This window comes from Rhinichthys klamathensis, unplaced genomic scaffold (genome assembly GCF_029890125.1).
Source record: "Rhinichthys klamathensis goyatoka isolate OS25496 unplaced genomic scaffold, OSU_Roscu_1.1 h1tg000191l_1, whole genome shotgun sequence".
Classification (NCBI taxonomy): Eukaryota; Metazoa; Chordata; class Actinopteri; order Cypriniformes; family Leuciscidae; genus Rhinichthys; species Rhinichthys klamathensis.
In genome coordinates this window covers 9,025,100-9,048,776 of record NW_026606717.1, presented here as the reverse complement: position 1 = coordinate 9,048,776, position 23,677 = coordinate 9,025,100, and the positions used below count along the sequence as shown (strand labels likewise).

Genomic DNA, 23,677 nt, shown 5'->3' with positions numbered 1-23,677 from the left:
AATACCCTGTGCTCTACTGGATGCTGTGAGACAACAGAGAGTGGCTGATGTTGCTTACGCAGGACCTAAAGGAGAGAGCTCACTGTGGGAGAATGGGGCCAGATACATCTCTTTTCATGAAGCTGAAGTGAACAGGACAGAGTGTGAGAGAAACAGATGCTGGATCAAAAGTTCAGAAATAATCTGCTGATCCAGTATCAAGATGTGCTGCTAATAAAGTAGAAGCGGGGCAACGATTGCTGGCTAAAAACATGTCTAATGCCCCTGTAATTGCTGATGAAAGCATGTGCCAGCGTGTGCGCTCCAGGACACTGGCACTGCAGGAACAGCTAAAGGCCACAGTGGAGGACTGATCATCACCAATAGGCATGTTAGAGCAGTTAGTAGAGCCAGCATGGTGTGCAGTAGAAATGCTATCAGCATCTGAACGTGAACCTCTCAGACCAGCTCCCTAACCCTAACCCTGACCAGTACCTCTCGGACCAGCTCCCTAACCCTAACCCTGACCAGTACCTCTCAGACCAGCTCCCTAACCCTAACCCTGACCAGTACCTCTCAGACCAGCTCCCTAACCCTGACCAGTACCTCTCAGACCAGCTCCCTAACCCTGACCAGTACCACTCGGACCAGCTCCCTAACCCTGACCAGTACCTCTCAGACCAGCTCCCTAACCCTAACCCTGACCAGTACCTCTCGGACCAGCTCCCTAACCCTGACCAGTACCACTCAGACCAGCTCCCTAACCCTGACCAGTACCACTCGGACCAGCTCCCTAACCCTGACCAGTACCTCTCGGACCAGCTCCCTAACCCTGACCAGTACCTCTCAGACCAGCTCCCTAACCCTAACCCTGACCAGTACCACTCGGACCAGCTCCCTAACCCTGACCAGTACCTCTCGGACCAGCTCCCTAACCCTGACCAGTACCTCTCAGACCAGCTCCCTAACCCTAACCCTGACCAGTACCTCTCAGACCAGCTCCATAACCCTAACCCTGACCAGTACCTCTCAGACCAGCTCCTTAACCCTAACCCTGACCAGTACCACTCGGACCAGCTCCCTAACCCTAACCCTGACCAGTACCTCTCAGACCAGCTCCTTAACCCTAACCCTGACCAGTACCTCTCAGACCAGCTCCATAACCCTAACCCTGACCAGTACCTCTCAGACCAGCTCCTTAACCCTAACCCTGACCAGTACCTCTCAGACCAGCTCCATAACCCTAACCCTGACCAGTACCTCTCAGACCAGCTCCTCAACCCTAACCCTGACCAGTACCTCTCAGACCAGCTCCATAACCCTAATAGCAGCACATTGACCTCTATGGTTCCAAATGTTGGTGACAACAGGTGGCAAATCATTATGGCTACTCTGACAAGGTGAACTCAAATCCTGGAAACGTTGAGGACTATATCATAATCACTAGTCCAACACATACCAGTGTATGGATATATGCACGTACATGTACATCCAGTACATATGCAAACGTAAATGTCCACAAAACACTTTTATTTCTAAGTTAGGAGTTATTGTATATAGTTTCATGTCAATTTAATTGTTAGCTACGACTTAAGCTGCTCTTGGTGTAGTGTTTAAATAGTTTGAAACAAGCAGGTTCTTGGATCTATGACACCACAGTCTTGAAATGGTTTCACCAGTTTAATTGCAAGAAACCATCCAAGAACCAAGAAGCTGGCGGGCCTTGTGTGGAGGCCTCATATACACAGTTGTGTCTTTCTTAAGACAAGCCCTTCTTTCAAACCTATTTTTTTTATTTTATCTCCTGTCAGAGAGTAAAAATAATATCTGTTTTTAGTGTTTTACAATTATACTGATTACAATTAAGGTCTTGTAATAGTAATTTTTTTATGAATGTCAATCTTTTTGTGAGTTGTTTAATAGTTCCATTCATTCATGTGTTGTTTTTTAATATTAAATTTAATATAAATGTCTTTTTACATACATTCTGTCATTTTATTTGTACTTAAATTAAATTTGAGCGGAAAGTGTATTTCTTTTATAACAGCATATAGGCATACACTATATTATCAGAGCTTATGTTCATACATAATTTTTTTTAAAGAAAACTTAAACCGCACACACAAAAAAAGCGCGGGTAATAAATAGCTAGGCCCTAGCTATACAGTGCGCCGAGTGAGTGTCAGTAATGGCTGACACATCACACAGAACCTGAGGGTTCGAGTCCCCACCGCGACTATCCCCTCCCCCACACCCGAGGTCCTCACACCTGCGACACACACCGATGCTCGAGGCAGAGATGCTGCACACACGCGGAGAAGACGGGATGGCCGAGGAGCAAGTAAGTTTTTGACGTTTTGTGCAAGGCTATCAAAATAATATATGGTGATGTTTATTTAACTTGGATATTGTTTGCACATAAATCGTAACGTAAAAGTCACGTCATTTTTATTTCTATAGCGCTTTCCACATTAAGCAATCTCAAAGCAGTTTTGCAGAAAGTATAGATTAATGTACCAAAATGACAATAATGTTAATAATAATAATCTATTAGGGCTTTAGATTCCTAAGAGTCTCAGCTCATGTTTTAAGGCCACAGTAAGTTAGGATTGCATAGGTGACTGCATTTTAAACGGCAATCCGCTTTCAAACTTCGCCTAATTTAAAAAGTTGTTATTTCTGAAAGACATATTTTGCGTCCCTGTTACTTCACCTAGATGTTTAGCTCACTTTTGGTAACATTAATTAAAGATTGCCAGGAGTTGCATCTTTTGCGGCCTACACGTGCAGCCATGTGAGTCTGAGGCCAGGCAGGATTCATGGCGTTTTATCACACTAAACACCAATAATGTGTTTCAACAAAGCATTAGGGAAGTTTAATGAATCCAGGACAAATATTTTCTACTTCTGTAATGCAGTTTTCAAGATCAGACACTAAATGGCATTTATTTTCAGTCAAAATGTTATGAAATTGTATTGTCTTATGTTACAATGTCAATTACTTTAATATATTGCCAAATTGTACCATTACAGTTTTAAATAGAGTGTAATGTGATGTTAGACCATGATGTTTGACTGTCTATGACACTTGTGCTTGCAGGAAGATGCAACTATGAATGCCAGCTCTGAATGCACAGGTGAGATAATGAGAAGATAGTACAAAACACATTTTACTCATTTGTAGTATGTCAAATTGTAGTGCGTCATTTATTACTTAAAATAATTCTTAAAGCTTTATAGCTTAATGAGCCAGAGTAACCAAGGTTTTTAAAAGAAATATCCAACATAGTCCGGTCCCCCATGCTCGCTCCTTTCATTCTCTTGCAACACAAGTTCATGGATGTGCATGAGATTTAATCTTTTATTCTGGCATGGCTTTTAATCTGCTATCCGGTTTAAATAGAAGTTTAGAGGCCACTACATTATCACAAAGTAAAGCGATGATTCTAGTAATTAATACAATTTAAGGTTAATTTAAACTTACATTTTTTTTGTTATAACTTGATTTGTAAATTTTCTTTACAGTTTTATTAAAAAAGAAAACAGATCATCTGTTAGAAATTAAGGCAAGTAGGTTATATCTGCTTATTTTATTGAAAGTGTTCATTTAAAAAACTAAATATTTTTAAACGCTTTCAAATGACAGAAAATTTGGTATTGTGGCATTAAACAATATAAATGTCTAGCCATATGATCATGTTATTGTGAAACAAAAGTGTACTTTTCATGTTCAATATAAAGATAAAAAATACCCCGCTGATATCTTACATTTTTATTTTTACATGCATTAATCGTTGGTGAAAATTATTTTCTAGTGGCTAAAAAAATTTGGGCAATTATCCCTAAACTCTGACATGTTAGTAATGGTTCAGTAACGACACAGATATAATTACTTTACTGTACATGCTGATTAAATACAACATGTTGTCCTGCGTACTGTCAAGTCAGGTTTAAAAAAAAATGGTGTCATTGATGTCAGCCTTACGTTGATACTTATTTTAAATCTATTGGTTTGTTATTCGATACTGATGATTCTCTTGGGGTTTTTCAAGCCTAGAAGTATAGTAGGAGGAAGTAAAATGTAAAAATATTTTAAATAACAATACATTTTTTGTCTTTGTAATTTACATTGCAGTGGATGATGTGACAGATGGCCCTGAAGAGAAGACGAAGGTAGGCTATATCCACAGATAAACATATGTGTATATATATATATCATTGATGGTTGAGATAAGGGACAAAACAGTTTTAGAAGTTAGTTTTTACTTTTTATTATTTAATACTACATTATAGGGGTGTAACGATACACGTATTCGCATTGAACCGTTCGGTACGAGGCTTTCAGTTCGGTTTTCGTTACGCATTTTTGAACCGAACGGTTCGTTGGACCATTTTTCCTGCCGACCAAAATTTCGTTATTTCAAATGTAGGCGCGTCGCGCGTGGCAAGCGCGCTCATAATGAAGAGACGCTGGCGTGACCACAACATTGCCCAACATCAAATGGCAAATGTAATGTAAGCGGAACGAAACTGAGCTACTCGTTATTGTGTGGTTGACGGACCGTTTATCAGTGTGGACCAATGCAGCGCGAGCCGATCTTCATCATCAGCACTGTTACTACACAGCGAGATCCAGTAAAGAAAACATTTGAATTCGCCACTGAAGTAATAACATCGCTGCGAGATCTAGTGAGAAACATTCACATTTCTCCGTTATTAACGGATCAAACAGCGCTGACGTGGAAACCAGGAAGAAACATTGTGCCATGAATGAACTATCCAGTGTCCACAGATCAGCACATTCACCATGGGTTTACTGTAGTAACACTACTAACTGTAGTAACCTAACTGTAGTAACACTACTAACTGTAGTAACACTACTAACTGTAGTAAGTAGTGGCAGGAATAGTAGGCTATAATGCTTTCAAGTAACATCACGTCGGTTTTATTTTGACATTATGAATACATAGGGGTGGGCGCTATACCGGTATGAACGTCAACACCGGTATTATGTTGTGCCATGATATGGATTTTGCGATACCGAGGATACCGTAGGCTATTCATAAATTAAAATTTTGCAGTTATATTGTTTTGTTCAATTTGGTACTCTTTACAACTGTTAACACTAATGACGATACAGACAGAATCGAATACACTGTTTAAGGAAATGGCTGATTTGGCGCTTCATACGCGTGAAGTTGCTGAGGCGATTAACCGCTGTCCTGTGACGCCTTCAATGAAGGACCGTAACGTAGAACACATCGCTAGTGCTAAGCGGCTGTTCATAAAGGATGCATCTTTTGCGGTGGAATGGGAAATAACAAGGTAATGAGACGCAAGTTTGACTTTTAACTGGAGCGCAGCATTTTTAGAATGCCGTTTCATTTGCGAGACGCGGGTGCAACACCAAAACAAGTTCGTCAAGCACAAAAAAACGTTAAAGTTCTTGGCTACTGTATGTTTGAGATGTCATGTTTTCATGAAGGTTGAAAGGCTGAAAGCTGCTATTATTATCTTTGTTTTTACAAAACATTTACTGCTAATAATATTATCCACGTGGAGACATTTCCCCGCAATGTAACGTTAGGCTATGAATAACAGGACACGACACACACATAAGCGCGCCTACACACACACTGGTCCACTATCTTTGTGGGGACTCTCCATAGACGTAATGGGTTTTATACTGTACAAACTGTAGGCCTTTATTCTGTCTCCTGACACTAATGAATTAGTTTGTATGAAAATTTCCATTGTTTTTTTCTTGTATACTTTTAAGTTCTATTTATTTGGTGCTTTGTTCAATCTCAAACCATTATTTTATTTTTATTATTAAGATGTCTGCATAAGAGTTATCTGTAATCTGTGCAAACATTAAACTTAAATTAAACGTCTCGCTTTGGTCTACACTGGAAGTGTTCTGCTCGCTCTGCTAAAGCTAAACTATAATTACTAAAACTGAAACTAAATAAAATAAAAACGATATATAGAAATGTGTTTGCAAAATAAAAACTAACAAAACCATTAATGAAACTAGCTAAAACTAAACTGAAATTTAAAGCAAAATTGAAAACGATATTAAAATAAAAACTAATTTAAAAAAGCAAAACTATAACAACAGATATTCCCGGAGACAGAGCCCACCCGAAGACGGCTCTCACTCAGAAATCAATAAAGTCTTCATTCGCTGCCGGTTCTCATTATGACAAGACGAGCAAAAAGTGGAAAGACATAACAAGTGCATTCAGGCCTACCTCATGTTGCACGTTTGCACTTTTTGAGAGAAAAAATGGCACAATAAAAACATTTCAGGTCTATGTCCAATGAAATGCCTCACCTTTTTCTAGTTATCTAGTGTTAAAATACATATTTTGCCTGTAATTTAACTAAGGTGTACTAAAATGTGATTCCAATTTTTTTTTCTCATATCGTCCGGACAGTGAAAAATATCGTGATATGAATTTTTGCTCATATCGCCCACCCCTATATACAATTGCTGCCCTCAAATGTTAATCTGAACTAAAATAAACCTTTGTTTATAACTACTACAATATTACATTTCATTTTGTCCAAGGAGCTGTTGTTTTATATTTTCCTAATAAAAGTCAAGTATAGCTCCATCACTGCTCAAAGTAAAAAAATATCATACTTTATGATGTTAGTTTTAATAAAAATATAATTTAAAAAATGAAATCAAGGAAATTTCTCTGGCATTTCTTTCTTTTTGTTGTATCGAAAACGTACTGAACCGTGACACAAGTGTATCGTATCGAACCGAACCGTGAATTTTCTGAACCGCTACACCCCTACTACATTACTATAAGTTGATATATTTGTAGACAAAGGTCTCGGGTAATGAACCATATAAGGGAACAGGTTTTTCTGAAAATGAAATAACTCCATTAGACGCATTAAAAAGCATGCTATTTTAATTTGATCTATCCAACAACAGTTTAAAGTCTTTAATAATGTAATTGCGTTCAGTTAAGGAGCTGACTGACCACAACTGGTTGACAAGACAACAAATTAAGACTACTAACACATTTTTAAGCTAATATTTAATTTTACAGCAATCCTTCCAGTGGTTTGTTTTTCTCCTTTAGCGGTACAGTGCGTCTCATTCTGAGTCTCCAGTAGCTCACAGAACACAAGAAGTGTATGTTAGGTTGAGTGTAATGGTAAGCATTATTATGTGCCGCCCTGTAGCAGCAACAGAAATGTTCCCAATGTTAATAAAAGTATCTGTAGTCTGTCTATAAATCGCACCAATTATGTACTAGAGCCCGACCGATATGGATTTTTGGGGGCCGATGCCGATACCGATATTAGGGAGTAAAAAAAAGCCCGATACCGATATATCGGCCGATATTATTTATGTGTATATTATAATACAGTAGCAATATTATTTATGTGTATTATAGTGCAGTATACCAGTCAAAAGTTTGGACACTTTCCTATTGGTGTGTACAAACTTTTGATGGGTACTTTACACAGTAGCTATAAACAGAATAAATATATTTTATAAACACGTTTTGCAATGATCACTCAAATGTGGTGATCAAACACTTGTGTGACACAGATATGTAATGGAGGCAGAGGGAATGATAGAATGAGAATTATACAGCTGAGCTGGAACCAAACTAGTTTGCATTGCATGTTATATTATATTATATTCTAAATACTGTTGCATAATCTTCACTAACGACGACTTTGTCTTTTAATTTAGTCATAACTTGTATCAATAAATATATAAAAAGTGTCACTGACAAAACCTTATTATCTTCTATTTTTACTCTTAATTCCTCTAATCTCTACCAGTGGAGGAAGAACTCAGATCTTTTTACTAAAGTAAAATTAATAATATCATAATGAAAACGTTTTTAATTACATATGTACAGTACTTTTATACTATTTTAAATAATTAGTAAGCAAAATGTACTAAACGTGAAACTAGGCTATATAACCCTATATAAAGTGTTATAATTATATACATTTTTGGAATATTGCTTGATGTTGTAACGTAGCGTTATAGGCAGAATGAGCTTTAACACTCTGTATACACCGGACGCGGCCGTTACTGCTCGCGTCGCAACAGCTGTTTACCCGAGACAAAGCAGAATCAGTTTACTGTCGGAGATCGCTCGCGCCACGCATTTTAATCAATGTTTCATCAACCAATTGCCTTAATAAATAAGAAGTAGGCCTAAATATAGCAGACAATATAATCAGGACTTCTCAGCTGTGCGCTTGCAATAGTCACAAGCTCACACAATACGTGACAGAGGCTGGTAGCAGAGACATCAATTCTGTGAATTACACTGCGCAAATCACAAGTAGGCTACCACCCACCGGATGAAGAAGGGTTGGCTCTCAGTCTCCACAGGCTACATAAAATATTCATTTTATTTTCGCATTTATGAGGAAAAAACAATGTTACAGACGCGACAGTTCAGCACTACGGACGTGAGCGCTCTGAAAGCGGCACTAAAATATGCTTTGAAACTTTCACATAGACATCAAACAGAAAGCACAAAACCTTTCGTTTCAAAGTGAATTTCGTTTTGTATTAATTGTATCTTAATTTTAATCAATGTTTCATCAGCCATTTGCCTGGATTTAATTTATAAGAAGTAAATATAGCAGACGATAGATAATCTCGACACGGAGGCGCCTGCGGGTGAACTGGAGCTCGTCTCATGGACCGAAACTCAGCGTATAGACCTGAGAATTGAAATATATCTATATTGAAATGTCTACTTTTAAACAGAACAATTCAAAACGAAAGACAGACAGACTCATGTAATCGTATCAAATGTGCATTTCTCTCTGGCGCGCGCTCACTGAAGATCGCGAGTCGGCATCGTCAACTTCATCTTTGGCTGACACTGACTGAAAACACTTGTTTATTAATAAACAATTAAAATGTCTCCTTGCTATATTTGTTGTATTCATAATCATTACTTTTGCCAGTTCTTGTGACAGCTTTTAGATGCTTTATTGGCAGCGCCACCCTTACATGAATCACCGCACCCGCATTTTTTTTAAATATTCATTTATTGGCCATTATAAATGCCGATACCGATAGTTAGGAAAATGCCTAAAATCGGCCGATAATATCGGCCCGCCGATATATCGGTCGGGCTCTATTATGTACATTTTATTTGTGCCTGACCTGCATGAATTAAGCAGTGGGAAATGCTGTTGTACACTCTCTCTTTGAATTCCATTACATCAGGGTTAGCTATTGCGGTGATCTCATGTCGTGACAGGTTGTACCTTTATTTATTTATTTATTTATTTTTTTTTTTTTACAAATGTACAAAATAATTATTTATAATAACTGCAATATTCCATAAAAAATAAGAATCATCAATTTTGAATTCATGCTGACAGTAGATGTAAAGATGCTATGTATATAAGCCATGTAAATCAGGCCAAATATATATGTAAATAAAATTAAAACAACATTACAATAATTCCCCATATGCAAAAAAATGATTACACCTTATTTTAAAGTGACAGTTAAATTATACTGAGTAATATTAATCAACTACATGTACTAACTATAGAGTTACGATTACGGTTTTTGGTTAGTTACTTGTAATTATGCATAAGTTACTGTTATTACTATAGTAGTCAAGTCACCTTCATTTATAAAGCATTTTTAACAGTATGGATTGTTTCAAAGCAGCTTTACTGCAGATACTTATCATAGAAATTAGCGTAACAGAGTGTTAGGCTTTACAGCAGCATTAGAATAAAGTTATTGTCCAGCTAAAGTTGGTTTTGATTGATTCACTTCTGTGGCGAAGATCATTAGTAAGTGCATGTAGTAAAGTGTAACTACATCGCCATAAAATAAAGTTTTATCAAAAATATATATAATATCACTATATAAAGAGTTTTGTGAGCTCATGTCAACTCCATCAGACATAAAACCTTACGGAGTTGACATCTGATGGAGAGACAAAACAACTTTTTTGTATAAAACAACAAAATGTTTGAATAAAATATTAAAACAAACTAAAACTTCCAGGACTATGTGTCCTACTTTAAGATCCACAATGAGCAGGAAATAGGAAAAGGGTCCTATTAAAGATAATAAATGATAATGATGTCATTAATGACTCTCCCTCATGTCGCTCCAAGCCCGTGAGACCTCCGTTCATCTTCGGGACACAGTTTAAGATGTTTTAGATTTAGTCTGAGAGCTTTCTGTCCCTCCTTTGTAAATGTGTGTACGGTATACTGTCCTTGTCCAGAAAGGAAATAAAGACATCATCAAAGTAGTCCATGTGACATCAGTGGGTTAGTTAGAGTGTGTTGAAGCATCGAAAATACATTTTGGTCCAAAAATAACAAAAACTATGACTTTATTCGGCACTGTATTGTATTACGGTTCTGTTGTGGATCCGCGTTCAGTGCCGCTGCTGACGTAAGACGCTGCTGACGTGTGTCTGGTGTCTGGTATACATACATTTACAATGGAGGGACAGAAAGCTCTCGGACTAAATCTAAAATATCTTAAACTGTGTTCTGAAGATGAACGGAGGTCTGACGGGCTTGGAGCGACATGAGGGAGAGTCATTAATGACATCATTTTCATTTTTGGGTGAACTAACCCTTTAAACACTTTGTTTGGCAGTTTTACATTGTGACCTCATGCTGAGGACAGGTTAAATTACATGTGTCTTTCAAACATAGAGCATGTATTTAAAATAAAACTAAAGAAATCATTTAAAAATAAAAGCAATGAATGTCCTGGGTTCAAAGAAGGCCTCAACCAAGCCATTACAAAAGGCAATCTGCACCACCAAGCCTGCAAAAGCATGTGTCAGACAACCAACCGAACCCTACCGGACAAACACAATTGTGTCACAGGACACTGTATCCACAACTAAGAATTCTTTTGTAATTTGACTTTTTTTCTATTTTATCCTTTTATTTTCCTGCTCTTTATGAGTTGTTCAGTGTAATATAGGGGATCCCCTGTGGCTCACCTGGTAGAGTGTTTGCTGTCAACAATAAATCCTTATTTAAAGGTTCAGTTCTGAAGGTAACGTAAATGGCAAAAGAAAAGCTTCCAAAAATTTTTTTTTGTTTGTTTGTGTTTTAGGTTCAAAGCAGTCAGTTGAGTCGCCTCCAGAAATTAAGAGCACATCACAATGCTTGTGAAGAACGATACACGAAGGCGTACACAAAAACTGCAAATGATGAACGGGAGAAGACCATGTTTTTATATCAGAGCATGAAAACAAAGGTTAGTTGTATTAAATGCTTTCGGTTGCTAGGTCAGTATTATGTTAGTTAAAAAAGTCAACTTTGGGGCATTTTTCAACATCATAACATTGAGCTTGTCTTTTTCAGTCAGCAGGCCATTCTAGTCAGCAGTTGGCCCACAAATTGGTGATTTGTTGGAAGGGCTGGGCGATATGGCCAAAAAAAATAATCATAATTTTTTTATATCGGTCGATATCGATAATTATCACGATAAATGTCAAATCTTTAGGCAGATTTTACTCTTAAGTGAAAGTTGTAGAAACTAGAGCGTTAATTGTGGTTCCCTTTCGTCCTGGGAACTCAAACGTGTCGTCGGGGAGTTCCCTGACGAATTGGGATCACGCTAGGGAGACCACTTGCCTTCGAGTGAATTAAAAAGAGCCAATGAAAATTGGCATGCAAGATTTGCATTCCGCGACCCGCCTACCAGCGCGGGTATAAAAGGCGGAAGTAAACATTGCCAAATGCTTTTAGCTTCGGAGCCGTCCGATTGTGTCCTCTCTGAGTGAGTGAGCTTTAAGAAATATATTTTTCTTACGACTACTAGTCTGCTGTTTCGGGAGGGGATCTCTCTGTGTTGGTGAGATGGCGTTTCAGCGACCGCGCGGTTTCCTGTCTGCCGGCTGCGTTTGTATGCTGTTAATTCAAAAGCTGTTTTCACAGCTGGTAAACGGTTGAGTGCGCACAGCGGGCTTGCAGTTTCCCCGCTGTGTTGCCGCGTTGGGTCCCTGTGTGCTTCAGCATGATAGAGAGAGTACTTTCTTCCTGAAAGAGCAACACGAGTGAAGATCGCGTCCTTTTCAGGATGACGTTTCACTTGTGTGTTTCTGGATGCGATCGTTTCCTGTCCTTATTTGACGGCCACGTTCATTGTTTCACATGCCTAATCAGTGTGTGAGACTACGTTCGTGGGTGGTTCGTGTTCTCTCAGGAGTGCATGACCACGTCGGCACGTTGTCCGTCTCCCCTTTCTCGTAAAGGCTTGAGCCGCTCAGCATGCCGTGTGCCGTCGAGCGCCGGCTGACAGCGCGGGTTGTCACGGCAACCCAGCACGCGTCATTCGGCGCTCAAGATGCGTGGTCAAGATCAAGACTCGCGTGCCTCTATGAGGTAGAAGGGAACTCCTCCCTTCTCCATTTTCACTGAAATCTTATAGGTTAACGCCAGCTGGAGACAGCTGGCCAATTGACGCAAAACATGCAAATGCTGACCGGTCCGCGGGCAGTATAAATAGCATGGGCGCTGCCAGTCCCGTGCTGTGGTGAGCAGTCCTCCCTGGGGAGATAGATACTTCTGACCAGTCTAGCTGGATCACTTTTGACCTGCTCTTCAATGACACCGAAACATTCTGTGCCTGTCTTCATTATGAGTGTGCACATAGTCTGGAGTTTCCCGTTGCCCTTCGATGTCTTCTCCAGGATATTCTCTACATCCTCATCCAACTAAAGCCACTCCTTTTACTTAGCGGCAGGTCACATAACCTGACGCTGTTCAGACTTCCTGCTCTGTATAGGGACTCATGTTGCATGAGGGTTATGGGGTGAGCTCTCCTCCGTCTGACCAGGTTCTGTAGTCGGCAACTTGAAACTTGAAATGCTTGCTACTGCATTGCTCCACTCGTCCCTTCCTCAAGCATGCCACCGGTGTTTGGTGAATCATCAGACCTCTCATGTTCTTGCCTGCCTTGATGCAAATACAGACTGCTCGTGGTCATTACCAATAGATTCGTCCAATAGGGATGCTTATCCAAACCGCCCTCCCCCATTCTTAGATGAGTGTCAGAAGAAACAGTTAACTCATCAGATGATCATGCTCGTGCTATGTGTGTCTGCAAAAAAACCACCAATGAGAAACCTGTGTTGCTATCTTTTTTCTTCTTTTCATATTATAGCCTAATCTTGTGTTTCTTTAAGTGCACATCTTCATGTCTGATGGGATTTCTTCACATCAGCAATGACTCGACTCGATTTTTACTATATTCATGCATCGCTAATGCCACTACTACTACTATTGCTAATACAGCCTGGAAATTAATAGTTGCATTGTTATTTATAAAATCTGCACACTGAATGTTTCACTTTGGACAGGCATTCATAATTGCAGTATTTTGTTTGTCTTGGCATTCCTGATCAAGACTTCTAACTCATACATTTAATTCACAGCCTAACAGGAAAATGCTTGGATATGAAACAGAAGAATCAAGTTCAGAGTTCAGCGAGTATATACCGGAAACAGAGGATCAATCAGAGAGTGACAGGTCAGCAAAGGAAGAGAGTTTAGCAAAAAATGACAAACAGCAAAAGAGACGAAAGGTTCAGTCAAAAACATCAAGATCTAAACCATGTAAAAGAAAGCGTGTGACACGTTCTAGTTGCTTGGCTACCAGTGGAACCAAAGAATCCTCTTCATCTGACGAACATGACAGCGGCGAATCCTCTTCATCGGATGAACAAATTAGCTGCGAATCCTCTTCACCTGATAATTCCAATGTGAAGGTCATGATGCTGAAGAAGAAAACAGATGGCGGCAGAATATACAACAAAAAGTACTTCTGTTTGTTCTGCTCTAAACCATTCAGTAAAATGGCACGCCATTTGGAATCGAAGCACAAAGATAAGCCAGAGGTGGCAAGAGCAGTTGCATTTCCAAAAGGGTCTAAAGATCGAAGATTACAGGTGAGTTTATTGAGAAATAAAGGGAACCGTTGTCATAATACTCAGGTGCTTAAAGAAGGAAAAGGACTGGTGATACCCAGACAGCAATCCATTGCACCAGTAACAGCAAGTGATTACTTGCACTGTGTAAACTGTGAGGCCTACCTGAAGAGGAGATCATTGTGGAGGCACATGCAGAGATGCCATCTAAGCAAAAAAGTAAAAGGAATGAAGCCAGGAAAAACTCGAGTTCAGGCCCTTTGCTCGTATACTGAACCAGTTCCAGAGAGTGTGAATGAGCGATTTTGGAGAATGGTGCTTGAAATGCACGAGGATAAGATAACAGATGTTGTCCGCAAAGAGAAAATCATATTGAAATTAGGGGAACATCTCTTTAATAAGCATGGCCATGATGTCACAAAACATGAATATATAAGACAAAAGATGCGTGAGACGGGGCGACTAGTTCTCCAAGGTAAACAGACTGGCAAGTTGAAGGAGGTGTCAGATTTCTTTGTACCGGCTAATTTCCCTCATGTGATTGATGCGGTTCACAGTGTGTCTGGCTTGAATGAGGAAACAAACACATACAAAGCACCATCTTTAGCTCTAAAGTTAGGGCACAACCTCAAGAAATTGGCCAGCATTATTGAATGTGAGGCAATGATGTCCGGTGATAAGAACGCTCTTAACAATGTGCAGGCCTTCAAACAGATCTGTGACACTAAATGGAGTGAGTGTGTGTCATCCCAGGCCCTCCGAAATTTGAGTGAGGCAAAATGGAACTCTCCGCAGCTTCTTCCCTTTGCTGACGATGTGAAAAAAATGCACCAGTATCTTGACAGAGAGAGTAAGGAGTACCAAACAAAACTTGAAGAAGAACCAAGTAACAAGAACTGGTCAGAACTTGCAAAAATTACACTTTGTCAGGTAATACTTTTCAATCGTAGAAGAGAAGGAGAAGTATCCAAGATGTCCCTTAATGCTTTTACATTGAGGGATACCTCGTCGACTCATCCAGATGTAGAGTTTGCATTGTCAGACCTTGAGAAGAAACTTTGTAAGCACTTTCAAAGAATTGAGATAAGAGGCAAACGAGGACGAAAGGTCCCCATTCTGCTCACACCCGATATGCTGACGTCGATGGAGTTACTTGTCAAGACTCGCCGTAACTGTGAAGTGCCCGATGAGAATGTGTTCATGTTTGGAAGACCACAAGCACTCAGTCACTTCAGAGGATCAGATGTTATCCGTAAGATTGCTCAAAGCTGTGGAGCAAAACACCCAGAGACATTATCCTCCACTAGACTGAGAAAGCACATGGCCACTATGTCCAAGGTCCTCAACTTAAAGGACAATGAGATGGATGACCTTGCTGACTTCCTTGGACATGACATCAGGGTCCATCGGCAGTATTATAGGTTACCCGAAGGCACATTACAGCTTGCCAAAATAAGTAAAGTTCTGATGGCCATGGAACGAGGACAGCTATCTGAATTCAAAGGAAGGAATCTTGATGAGATCCAGATTGATCCACAAGGTACAACAACAGGCTTGAGCACACACGTATTCCTGCATACATTTTTTTGGGGAAATTTTATCAATTGATTAATTTGAATAAATAAACTAGCAGATTAAAAATTCTCAAATACCATGGTATGAGCTGGAACTCCATTGTTGGTTATAGACATTGGTTCAATGTAGCGGTTTAAAATATTTAGTTTGCTACCTAATCATTTTATATGTATGGTGACTGTTTTATAGAGAGAGTACTGATGGACAGTGATGGATCAGACTCTGAAAATGAGACTGGAAATGGTGCTTCACCTTCAGATTCGGCAGGTATGTAGTCAGCTACTGAAAGGGAAACCTAGAAAAGGCTTGAATATTACTGGAAGATTTTGAGTGTGCTTACTGATATTTAGGAGTTCTTGTTGAATATTCTTTTACTAAAAGAGAGCTATTATGTGTCCAGAGAAATCAATGAAGTCTACTAATGAAGTTGAACAACCCAAAAATCAACAACCAGCCAAAGGTAATAAGATTTAAATTAAACAGGAGGATTATGAAGACTTCTGATATTGGTTTACTTTTAAAGAACCAGTGCCTTATGATTTGTATGTTTTGTAACAATCCTGTTCTCATGGATATCTAACAGTTACAAACACAACACAGTTTTATAAAAACAAAATAAACCCCAATATATTTGGTAAATTAAATGTGTGGCACAATTACTGGTACCCATTTAGTCAGCATTCTGTGCCATTACTACCGTATATTGCCTATATTGAAGTCTCCTCAGTTGTGCTCATATGTTTTATAACAGGCAAAGATAAAAAACTGCAGCCAATTGGCAAGGACTCGGACGAACCACACACAACAAAGGGTAAGCTGTTTTTCAAATGTCTTATCAAATGTCACACTTTCCATTTTTTTGTGAAAGTTCATTCAGAATTAAGTCATTTCAATTAGAATCTACGCAGAGACCCATTTATATTGACAAAAGAGTTCCCTTAAAGGGTTAGTTCACCCAAAAATGAAGTTTCTGTCATTGATTCCTCACCCTAATGTCGTTCCAAACCCATACAACCTTCGTTCAAAATTCGAAACACAAATTAAGATATTTTTGACGAAATCCGAGAGGTTTCTGATCCATCCATAGGCAGCAACGTCATTGCAACTTTCGAGGCCCAGAAAGGTAGTAAAGACATAGTTAAAATAGTCCATGTGACTACAGTTCTTCCTTATTGTTCCTTAACCTTAATGTTATGAAGCGAAGAGAATACTTTTTGTGCGCAAAAAAATAACGACTTTATCTTCCTTGTCATTCTTCTACACTGTTGACGTAGTGTAAACAGTGCAGCGCTTCCGGGTTTACGTCAGAACACTGGCTCACCATTGGTCGACGCTGTTCATGTGAGCACCACGACACATGCATGTGATGCTGACACAGGAGCGTTCTGATGTAGATTCAGGGAGCGCTGCACTGTTTACACTATGGGAAATGACGTGGAAGAGAAGAAATTGTTGAATTAAGTCGTTATTTTGGGGGTTTTTGTGCACAAAAAGTTCTCATCACTTCATAACATTAAAGAGCATATTGCAGGTAAAAAAAAAATCTAAATTAATATATAACCTTGTATGAAAATACCATATGAAAAGTTAATGCAGGATTTAAAATGTTTTAAAACGACATAAGGGCACTAATTTAGTAGATAAAGTGAGCGTTTCTTGGACTGCTCGTAAAAACGGCTTTTTTTTCAACATCGCGTCATTTTACGTCACGTCAGGGAGCCTCAGCTCAGTGCAGAGTAGGCTGGTATTCAGAAGGGTTGGGTACCGAAACGCGGTGCCAATAGGGAACCGTTTCCGACGTAAACGGTAGTAACCAGACCAAATAAGAACGAAAATTTCGGTGCCCGAGTCTCTGTGTCATGAGGCGCACACTCGCAAAGTCTCTCGCTCTCTCCCTCTCTCTCTCCGCCGTGCGCGCACTCTACGGTTTGGAGCACAGTCTGTTCTGTCTCGCATGCGCGCTCTTGCTCGCTCGCTCTAGATTCTGGGAGATTTTAACTAATTTGGGCATCAGGGAGCCGTTATCAATATGCGGGAGACTCCCGGAACGTCTGCTGATAGCGAGGGGATTAATGAAGATGCCGAAGACAAAACGCTCCAAGGTTTGGCTGCATTTCACGTGTAAAATTACGCGTCAGAACGCCCTCTAGGTGTGCCGATTGTCTGAAGCCCATATAGAATCAGGCCAATCCATTGGCTGATGGCGCGGGCGCCGCCTTGACGCTCTTACGTCGTCATATTCTATTAGCGCGCGCATCATCTGCTCCTCACATTTCTCTGCCGAAAAAGGAAGCTTGTCGGCAGCGCGAGGAGTTTGGCAGCGAACGCAGCGTCTCGTTCCCTATTCAGAGAACATGGGTTACACCAGTAACCAGAGACGTCCTCTTTCATAGGTTTACTCAAAGCTGCATAGCTAAGACGCAGTGGGAACGAAATACCAAACTCACCAAGCTAAGCGCTGTGTAACTACTACAATGACCAGATAACTTACATGACTGGTGCAAGCAGACAAAACATGGGAACCTGTAGCCATGTCGATATTAGATTACCCAGGTAGTAATCTCGGTTAATCTCCAGTATTATTACATTGTTTGATACAATATTATTTTATTTGATATTATGTAAATGTGATTTTTTTATTTTATATTGGTTTATTTATTATTAATATATGTTACTTGTGTTTATATTTTTTAAAGATTTAAGTTAATATTGTGTCCAGTTTGGCCCTGTAAATAAAAGGGTATTATTTTTTGCATTTCTGTATGACGTAGACCTATGTCTCAACCATTCAGAAAGCTCCAAGAAATTACATTTGCGCTGAACTATTTCCCATTTCCAAGTAGATTATACACGACATTTGTAGCATGTCATTTCTTTTTTATTTCGGCCACAGTCCGAGGTTGTGAGGCTACAGCATTTACGGCGTCTGCAACCTTTTGCCACTCAAGTGCCTTTTTGGCATTAGTAGGCTAATGCCCACACTGTGCCCTCCAAACAACATTTTTTCTCCTCTTTTCCACCTCGCCAACGATAACTCCTACTTCACATTGAGTGAAGTTACGTTTTTTTGATTTCCTCTCTATGTTTGCCATGATTTTGCAATCGATGAATATTAACTTATGGGCGTTTCACGGACTATTTATGGGCAATTATGGGCGTGACATGAAGCCGCAAAAGCTGCGCTACATTTAGAATTGATTGTGATTTATTAAGGGAAAAATGCGTAGGATGTGCGTGCGCACGGTTTAATAAATCCGAATATTTCTGTGCGTACGCACGTCCTATGTTTCATCCGTACGCCACTTCTGACGCAAATCCTACGCAAAGTTTTATAAATGAGGCCCCTGTTCTCTTGGCAGCATAGCAGGCTCATAGCAGGCTCATAGCAGGCTCATAACAGGCTCATAGCAGGCTCATAACAGGCTCATAGCAGGCTCATAGCAGGCTCATAACAGGCTCATAGCAGGCTCATAGCAGGCTCATAGCAGGCTCATAACAGGCTCATAGCAGGCTCATAGCAGGCTCATAACAGGCTCATAGCAGGCTCATAGCAGGCTCATAACAGGCTCATAGCAGGCTCATAACAGGCTCATAGCAGGCTCAAAACAGGCTCATAACAGGCTCATAGCAGGCTCATAACAGGCTCATAGCAGGCTCATAACAGGCTCATAGCAGGCTCATAGCAGGCTCATAACAGGCTCATAGCAGGCTCATAGCAGGCTCATAGCAGGCTCATAACAGGCTCATAGCAGGCTCATAGCAGGCTCATAACAGGCTCATAGCAGGCTCATAGCAGGCTCATAACAGGCTCATAGCAGGCTCATAACAGGCTCATAGCAGGCTCATAACAGGCTCATAGCAGGCTCATAGCAGTCTCATAAGTGTATGGCTGTGGTCCGTCATACGAGTAAGTATTTCGTCAGCGTCCGAAATGTCATTGCGATCCATTGTTCTCCTGTTGTCTGAATCGACCGCTCTCCTGCCCGTTTCATCACGCCCGCCACACCCATTTTCAGACGCGGAAGTAAAATTTTCCTCACAAAAACGACTCCTGAAGCTTCTTTAGCGTATTTATAAGTATATTTTAAAGAAAATATAGTTCCTACATAATTTTTCTATACATTGACTCGTTGGGTCCTCTAACCTGCAATATGCCCTTTAAGGTTGAACCACTGTATTCACATGGACTATTTTAACAATTTTTTACTACCTTTCTGGGCCTTGAAAGTTGCAATGACGTTGCTGCCTATGGAGGGACTGAAACCTCTCGTATTTCATCACAAAATAATCTTAATTTGTGTTTCAAAGATGAACGAAGGTCTAACGGGTTTGGAACGACATGAGGGTGAGTAATTAATGACAGAAGTTTCATTTTTGGGTGAACTAACCCTTTAAATTTCATGTGGAGGTCGAATTTGGTGAAAAGTGGGAAGTGTCTTTTTATCAGTGATCTGTGTTGATGGAGTTTGTGTTCCATAAGGGTGTAGCGTGTCACATCTGTTCATGCCATTTTTGCTGTGTGACCACACTGCGTGAAAAATGCAGATTTTCAGACTCATGAATATCGTCCAACTTCACTAATTCACAACAGATAAAGACTTGATATGGTTTTACAGCATATCAAGTTGTTACAGTTTGTCAAGAAGAAAACACTGTGGGGTGGGGTCCGGTAGTGTTGGGGTGTGGTGGACATTGGAAATGGCTCTAATTAAACTGCCATAAACAGCAGTGCAACCATAGATATCAGAATAGGCTTTATGCCACAGCTTCACTACTTCCTGAACTTCAGCCAGCCCTTTGTTTCCTGCCTGCCATTATTGGACAAACTGATTAATCCAGGTGTGCCTGATTATTGTTACTGAGGCCAGGCACACCTGGATTAATCAGTTTGTCCAATAATGGCAGACAGGAAACAAAGGGCTGGCTGAAGTTCAGGAAGTAGTGAAGCTGTGCATAAAGCCTATTGAATGAAAGCACAAGCAAAATCCTTATGATTGTTTTTTTTAGGTCTGTTGCCGTTGGTCACCCTAGGCCAATATAATTTTAGCATGGGTAAACCCCTCCCACTATGTGCAGCTTTAATTAGGTCCTATATCTAAAATGTTTAGTTTCTAAAGGCTTAAACATGTAAAGAAAAGAAAAGGGAAAGGTTCTCCTGTACAAATTTACTTATTCAATTTCCCAAGCAGTAATTTATGGTTAAGACCAATAACACCTAAATATTTTGTCATGTTTGGCTTGGTCCATTTTCGGCCCAGGTCTATTAAACATCTTAGACAGTGACTAAATTACCAGCTTTTTTTTTTTTTGCCAAAATATTCCTTTTTAATACAGTACCACTATTTATATTGTTACCAGATAACATGCTTGCAAACATGTGCCAGAATTTACAGATTTTCAACCATGCTAACTAGATTTCAAACAAAAATGTGTATAAAACTGTAAAACAGTTATATGTTATTCATGATCAGGTCGTGCGGGATAACAATTACTTTTATCCCAATTACTAATATTTATTTTTATTTTATTTAGTATCGTCACAAAACCCACGGAGAAAGTGGACAGAAGAGGAAATCCAGGCTGTGGAAGAAACTCTGATGGACTACATCCAGTCTGGAAAGGTTCCTGGTAAAGACCAGTGCGTGGAGTGCATTGAGAGGTCACCAGCAGCACTTCGGGGGAGACGTTGGGAGGGGGTGAAATTTTATGTCAAAAATCGTATTGATGCCTTAAAGCGGAAAATGTAAAAGAAAAGGTCTTTTACCTAGATCTCTTGCCTATGTTTGTTGCAGGCAACAAGTTCAAAATGTGTTCAAAAGATAACACACGCTAAATAAATGTTCAAGAGCATTAAGAAACTGTAGATTCTTGTTTTTGTTGTAATTGCTCAAATGTCCAAACTTTTCTTGGAGTAGTTTATGGGGTTGTACATCAAATGTTTTCTACTCAAAAGAATTCAGTGTGGTTCCAAAACTGTGGCACATTTGAGAAAAAAATAAAACTTCAATATTAGATGGATAAACAGACAGATTTAAAGACATGCAGATGACAGATTGACAGATAATACAGTTTTGTGTTGAGTTTAGGGATTCAGTAAACGTCCTTGCATACTGAGTCCGAAATTCTCGCTCAAAAATACGACCTCACGTTGTGCCTATCACATTTACTCACTGCCTCTAAAATTTAAATTCTGCTTTTTCTCATCCATAGCAAGTATTTTAGAGTTTTTTTGACAATTCACAGCCATCGTACAAGCAAACGCCAAAATCCAGACCCATTCAGGATCAAAAAACTGGTTTTTAATGTGTCTCCAGTATCAAACTGAGCCTCTGACATCCTGAAGTAAACTTTGAATCGCTCGGGATAATCCCGCAGGGAACTCTCCTTCCTCTACGCAATCTCAGGATTGTTGGACCCAATATTTCCTCTTTCTTTTTACTCTTTTTAAGAAGAGAGAGGACAACAAAATCATCCTCACTGCTTGAAGACTATATGTTGTATTTGTTTTTTTACACATCGGACTCATTGGGCTTTATAGGTTTCTGTGCGTGACATTTTTAGGATGACAAATAAGAAAAAACACAAGTGGCAATATATCTTGCAACCCTGTTAAATGCCAGGCATGTGCAGTTTTGATTGAGAGTTGATTGCAGTATGCACACATCATTATTAAGCAAACACAATGATACCCGTGGGGTCAACGCCCCATGAACATTTCCTGCTTGTCATACAACATGACTGTCTTATTTATGAAAATGTGGACCTTTTCAGATTCTCAGAGTTGAAGAAAAATAGATTCCTGTTAAACAGGAAGTGAGGTGAGGCTGTTGTCACTGTTTACATCCATACAAATGGTCTATTCAAATACAAGAGTTTATGGGAATTAGTGAATTGTAAAATAAAGTAAAAATCCATAAAAATATAAATATAGACAATTCTCCCTTTTAAACAACTATTTAATGATTATCTAAGCTTAATCTTTATTGTTAATCTGGTACAGGTTTAAATTTGTATTAAAAATAGATAATCTACAGATAACTCAGAATAGTGCCACTCGTTGGTGGTTTGTGGAAAGACACAATTGGGACGTCCCCACCAGAATAGAAAAACCTGACAAATATTAAGCTTTCTAAAATTAAGAATTTCTGATAATAAAGTTGATTTTTGTGATTAAAAAATTCCCCCAGACACCTGGGATTTAAAATTATGGATTTATTGTATTTAGAAATTGCTGTCCCCACGTGTCACCTCCTAGTCATGAGTCCCCACAACGTAGCAAAAACAAGTATGCGTGTGTGTGTGTGTGTGTGTGTGTGTGTGTGTGTGTGTGTGTGTGTGTGTGTGTGAATATAAATCACAATTTTAACCAGAAAAATCTACAATGTATGCCCAAAGTCGCGCAGACATATAGTTTCTCTTGATATCAGCATGTTCACAGGTGTTTTTTTTTTGTTTTTTTTCTTTACAGGGACCACATGCCACTGATGAGTCCTGCTGACTTCAACATTCACAGGAGACTGTACATGAACATGGCAAAATGAAAAATCAAACACCTTGGAAATGACGGGTATGTACTATGTTTCAGGAATGGCACAAAGTTGTGAGCCTGTTCAAGCCTCTATCTTTAGATCAGTGTGTTTACTAATGTGCTTTTTTGTCCTTTGTTGTGTATCTTTGGATTATGTTGTGTTGTAAATAAATCCAAACAATCTAAAAGCCTTTCTTTTTTAAATCTCCTCATTTTTTGTGCAAGGATCCTCATAATGATAGCACCTAATAGGGTCATTAGGGGAGGGTCTTTGTCTTTCTCAGGTGTGAAAAACTATATATTAATGGGTGGTTAACGCCTCCCCGCATAAAGCTTTCTTACACAAAACACATTATACAAATTTTAAAAGACTTTATTGTCTTATCTGAATGAGTAGTCAGGATGATTTTCACATAGTTTTGGAGCAAATATTCTAGGCTACGTGATACAATTTTCAAAAGTCTTGTGAAGAAATAATCAGTATTGGTTTCATGACCTTATTTCAGTGACAATTCTTTTTAGTTTTTTCACAAACCATGCATAAACGTCATTATCTCAAAACTACAAACTTTTACCTACATGCTGCTGACATATCATTGTAGCAGAGTTTGTGCTGAATACAGTGTAATCAGACTTTAGCCATGAAAATGTCACAAGTAAC

The 23,677-nt window shown here is 39.3% G+C and overlaps 1 protein-coding gene across 1 annotated transcript; it reads left to right on the top strand.

The window, feature by feature from the left end:
* Positions 1–251: 251 nt before the first annotated feature.
* LOC130095581 (uncharacterized) lies at positions 252–22,973 on the top strand. Its single transcript, XM_056262338.1, has 9 exons — positions 252–341; positions 550–923; positions 2,239–2,320; positions 11,096–11,239; positions 13,422–15,453; positions 15,678–15,755; positions 15,889–15,948; positions 21,021–21,116; positions 22,957–22,973. Exons 1-9 carry the CDS (start codon positions 252–254, stop codon positions 22,971–22,973), a joined length of 2,973 nt encoding a protein of 990 aa, XP_056118313.1.
* Positions 22,974–23,677: the final 704 nt, after the last annotated feature.

Bases quoted from the DNA above. Each gene is read 5' to 3' on its own strand.
- LOC130095581 (XM_056262338.1), top strand. From the start codon at position 252: ATGTCTAATGCCCCTGTAATTGCTGATGAAAGCATGTGCCAGCGTGTG. The intron at 2,321-11,095 runs GTAAGTTTTTGA...TTTGTGTTTTAG, and splicing joins ACGGGATGGCCGAGGAGCAA to GTTCAAAGCAGTCAGTTGAG. The intron at 15,756-15,888 runs GTATGTAGTCAG...TTATGTGTCCAG, and splicing joins TTCACCTTCAGATTCGGCAG to AGAAATCAATGAAGTCTACT.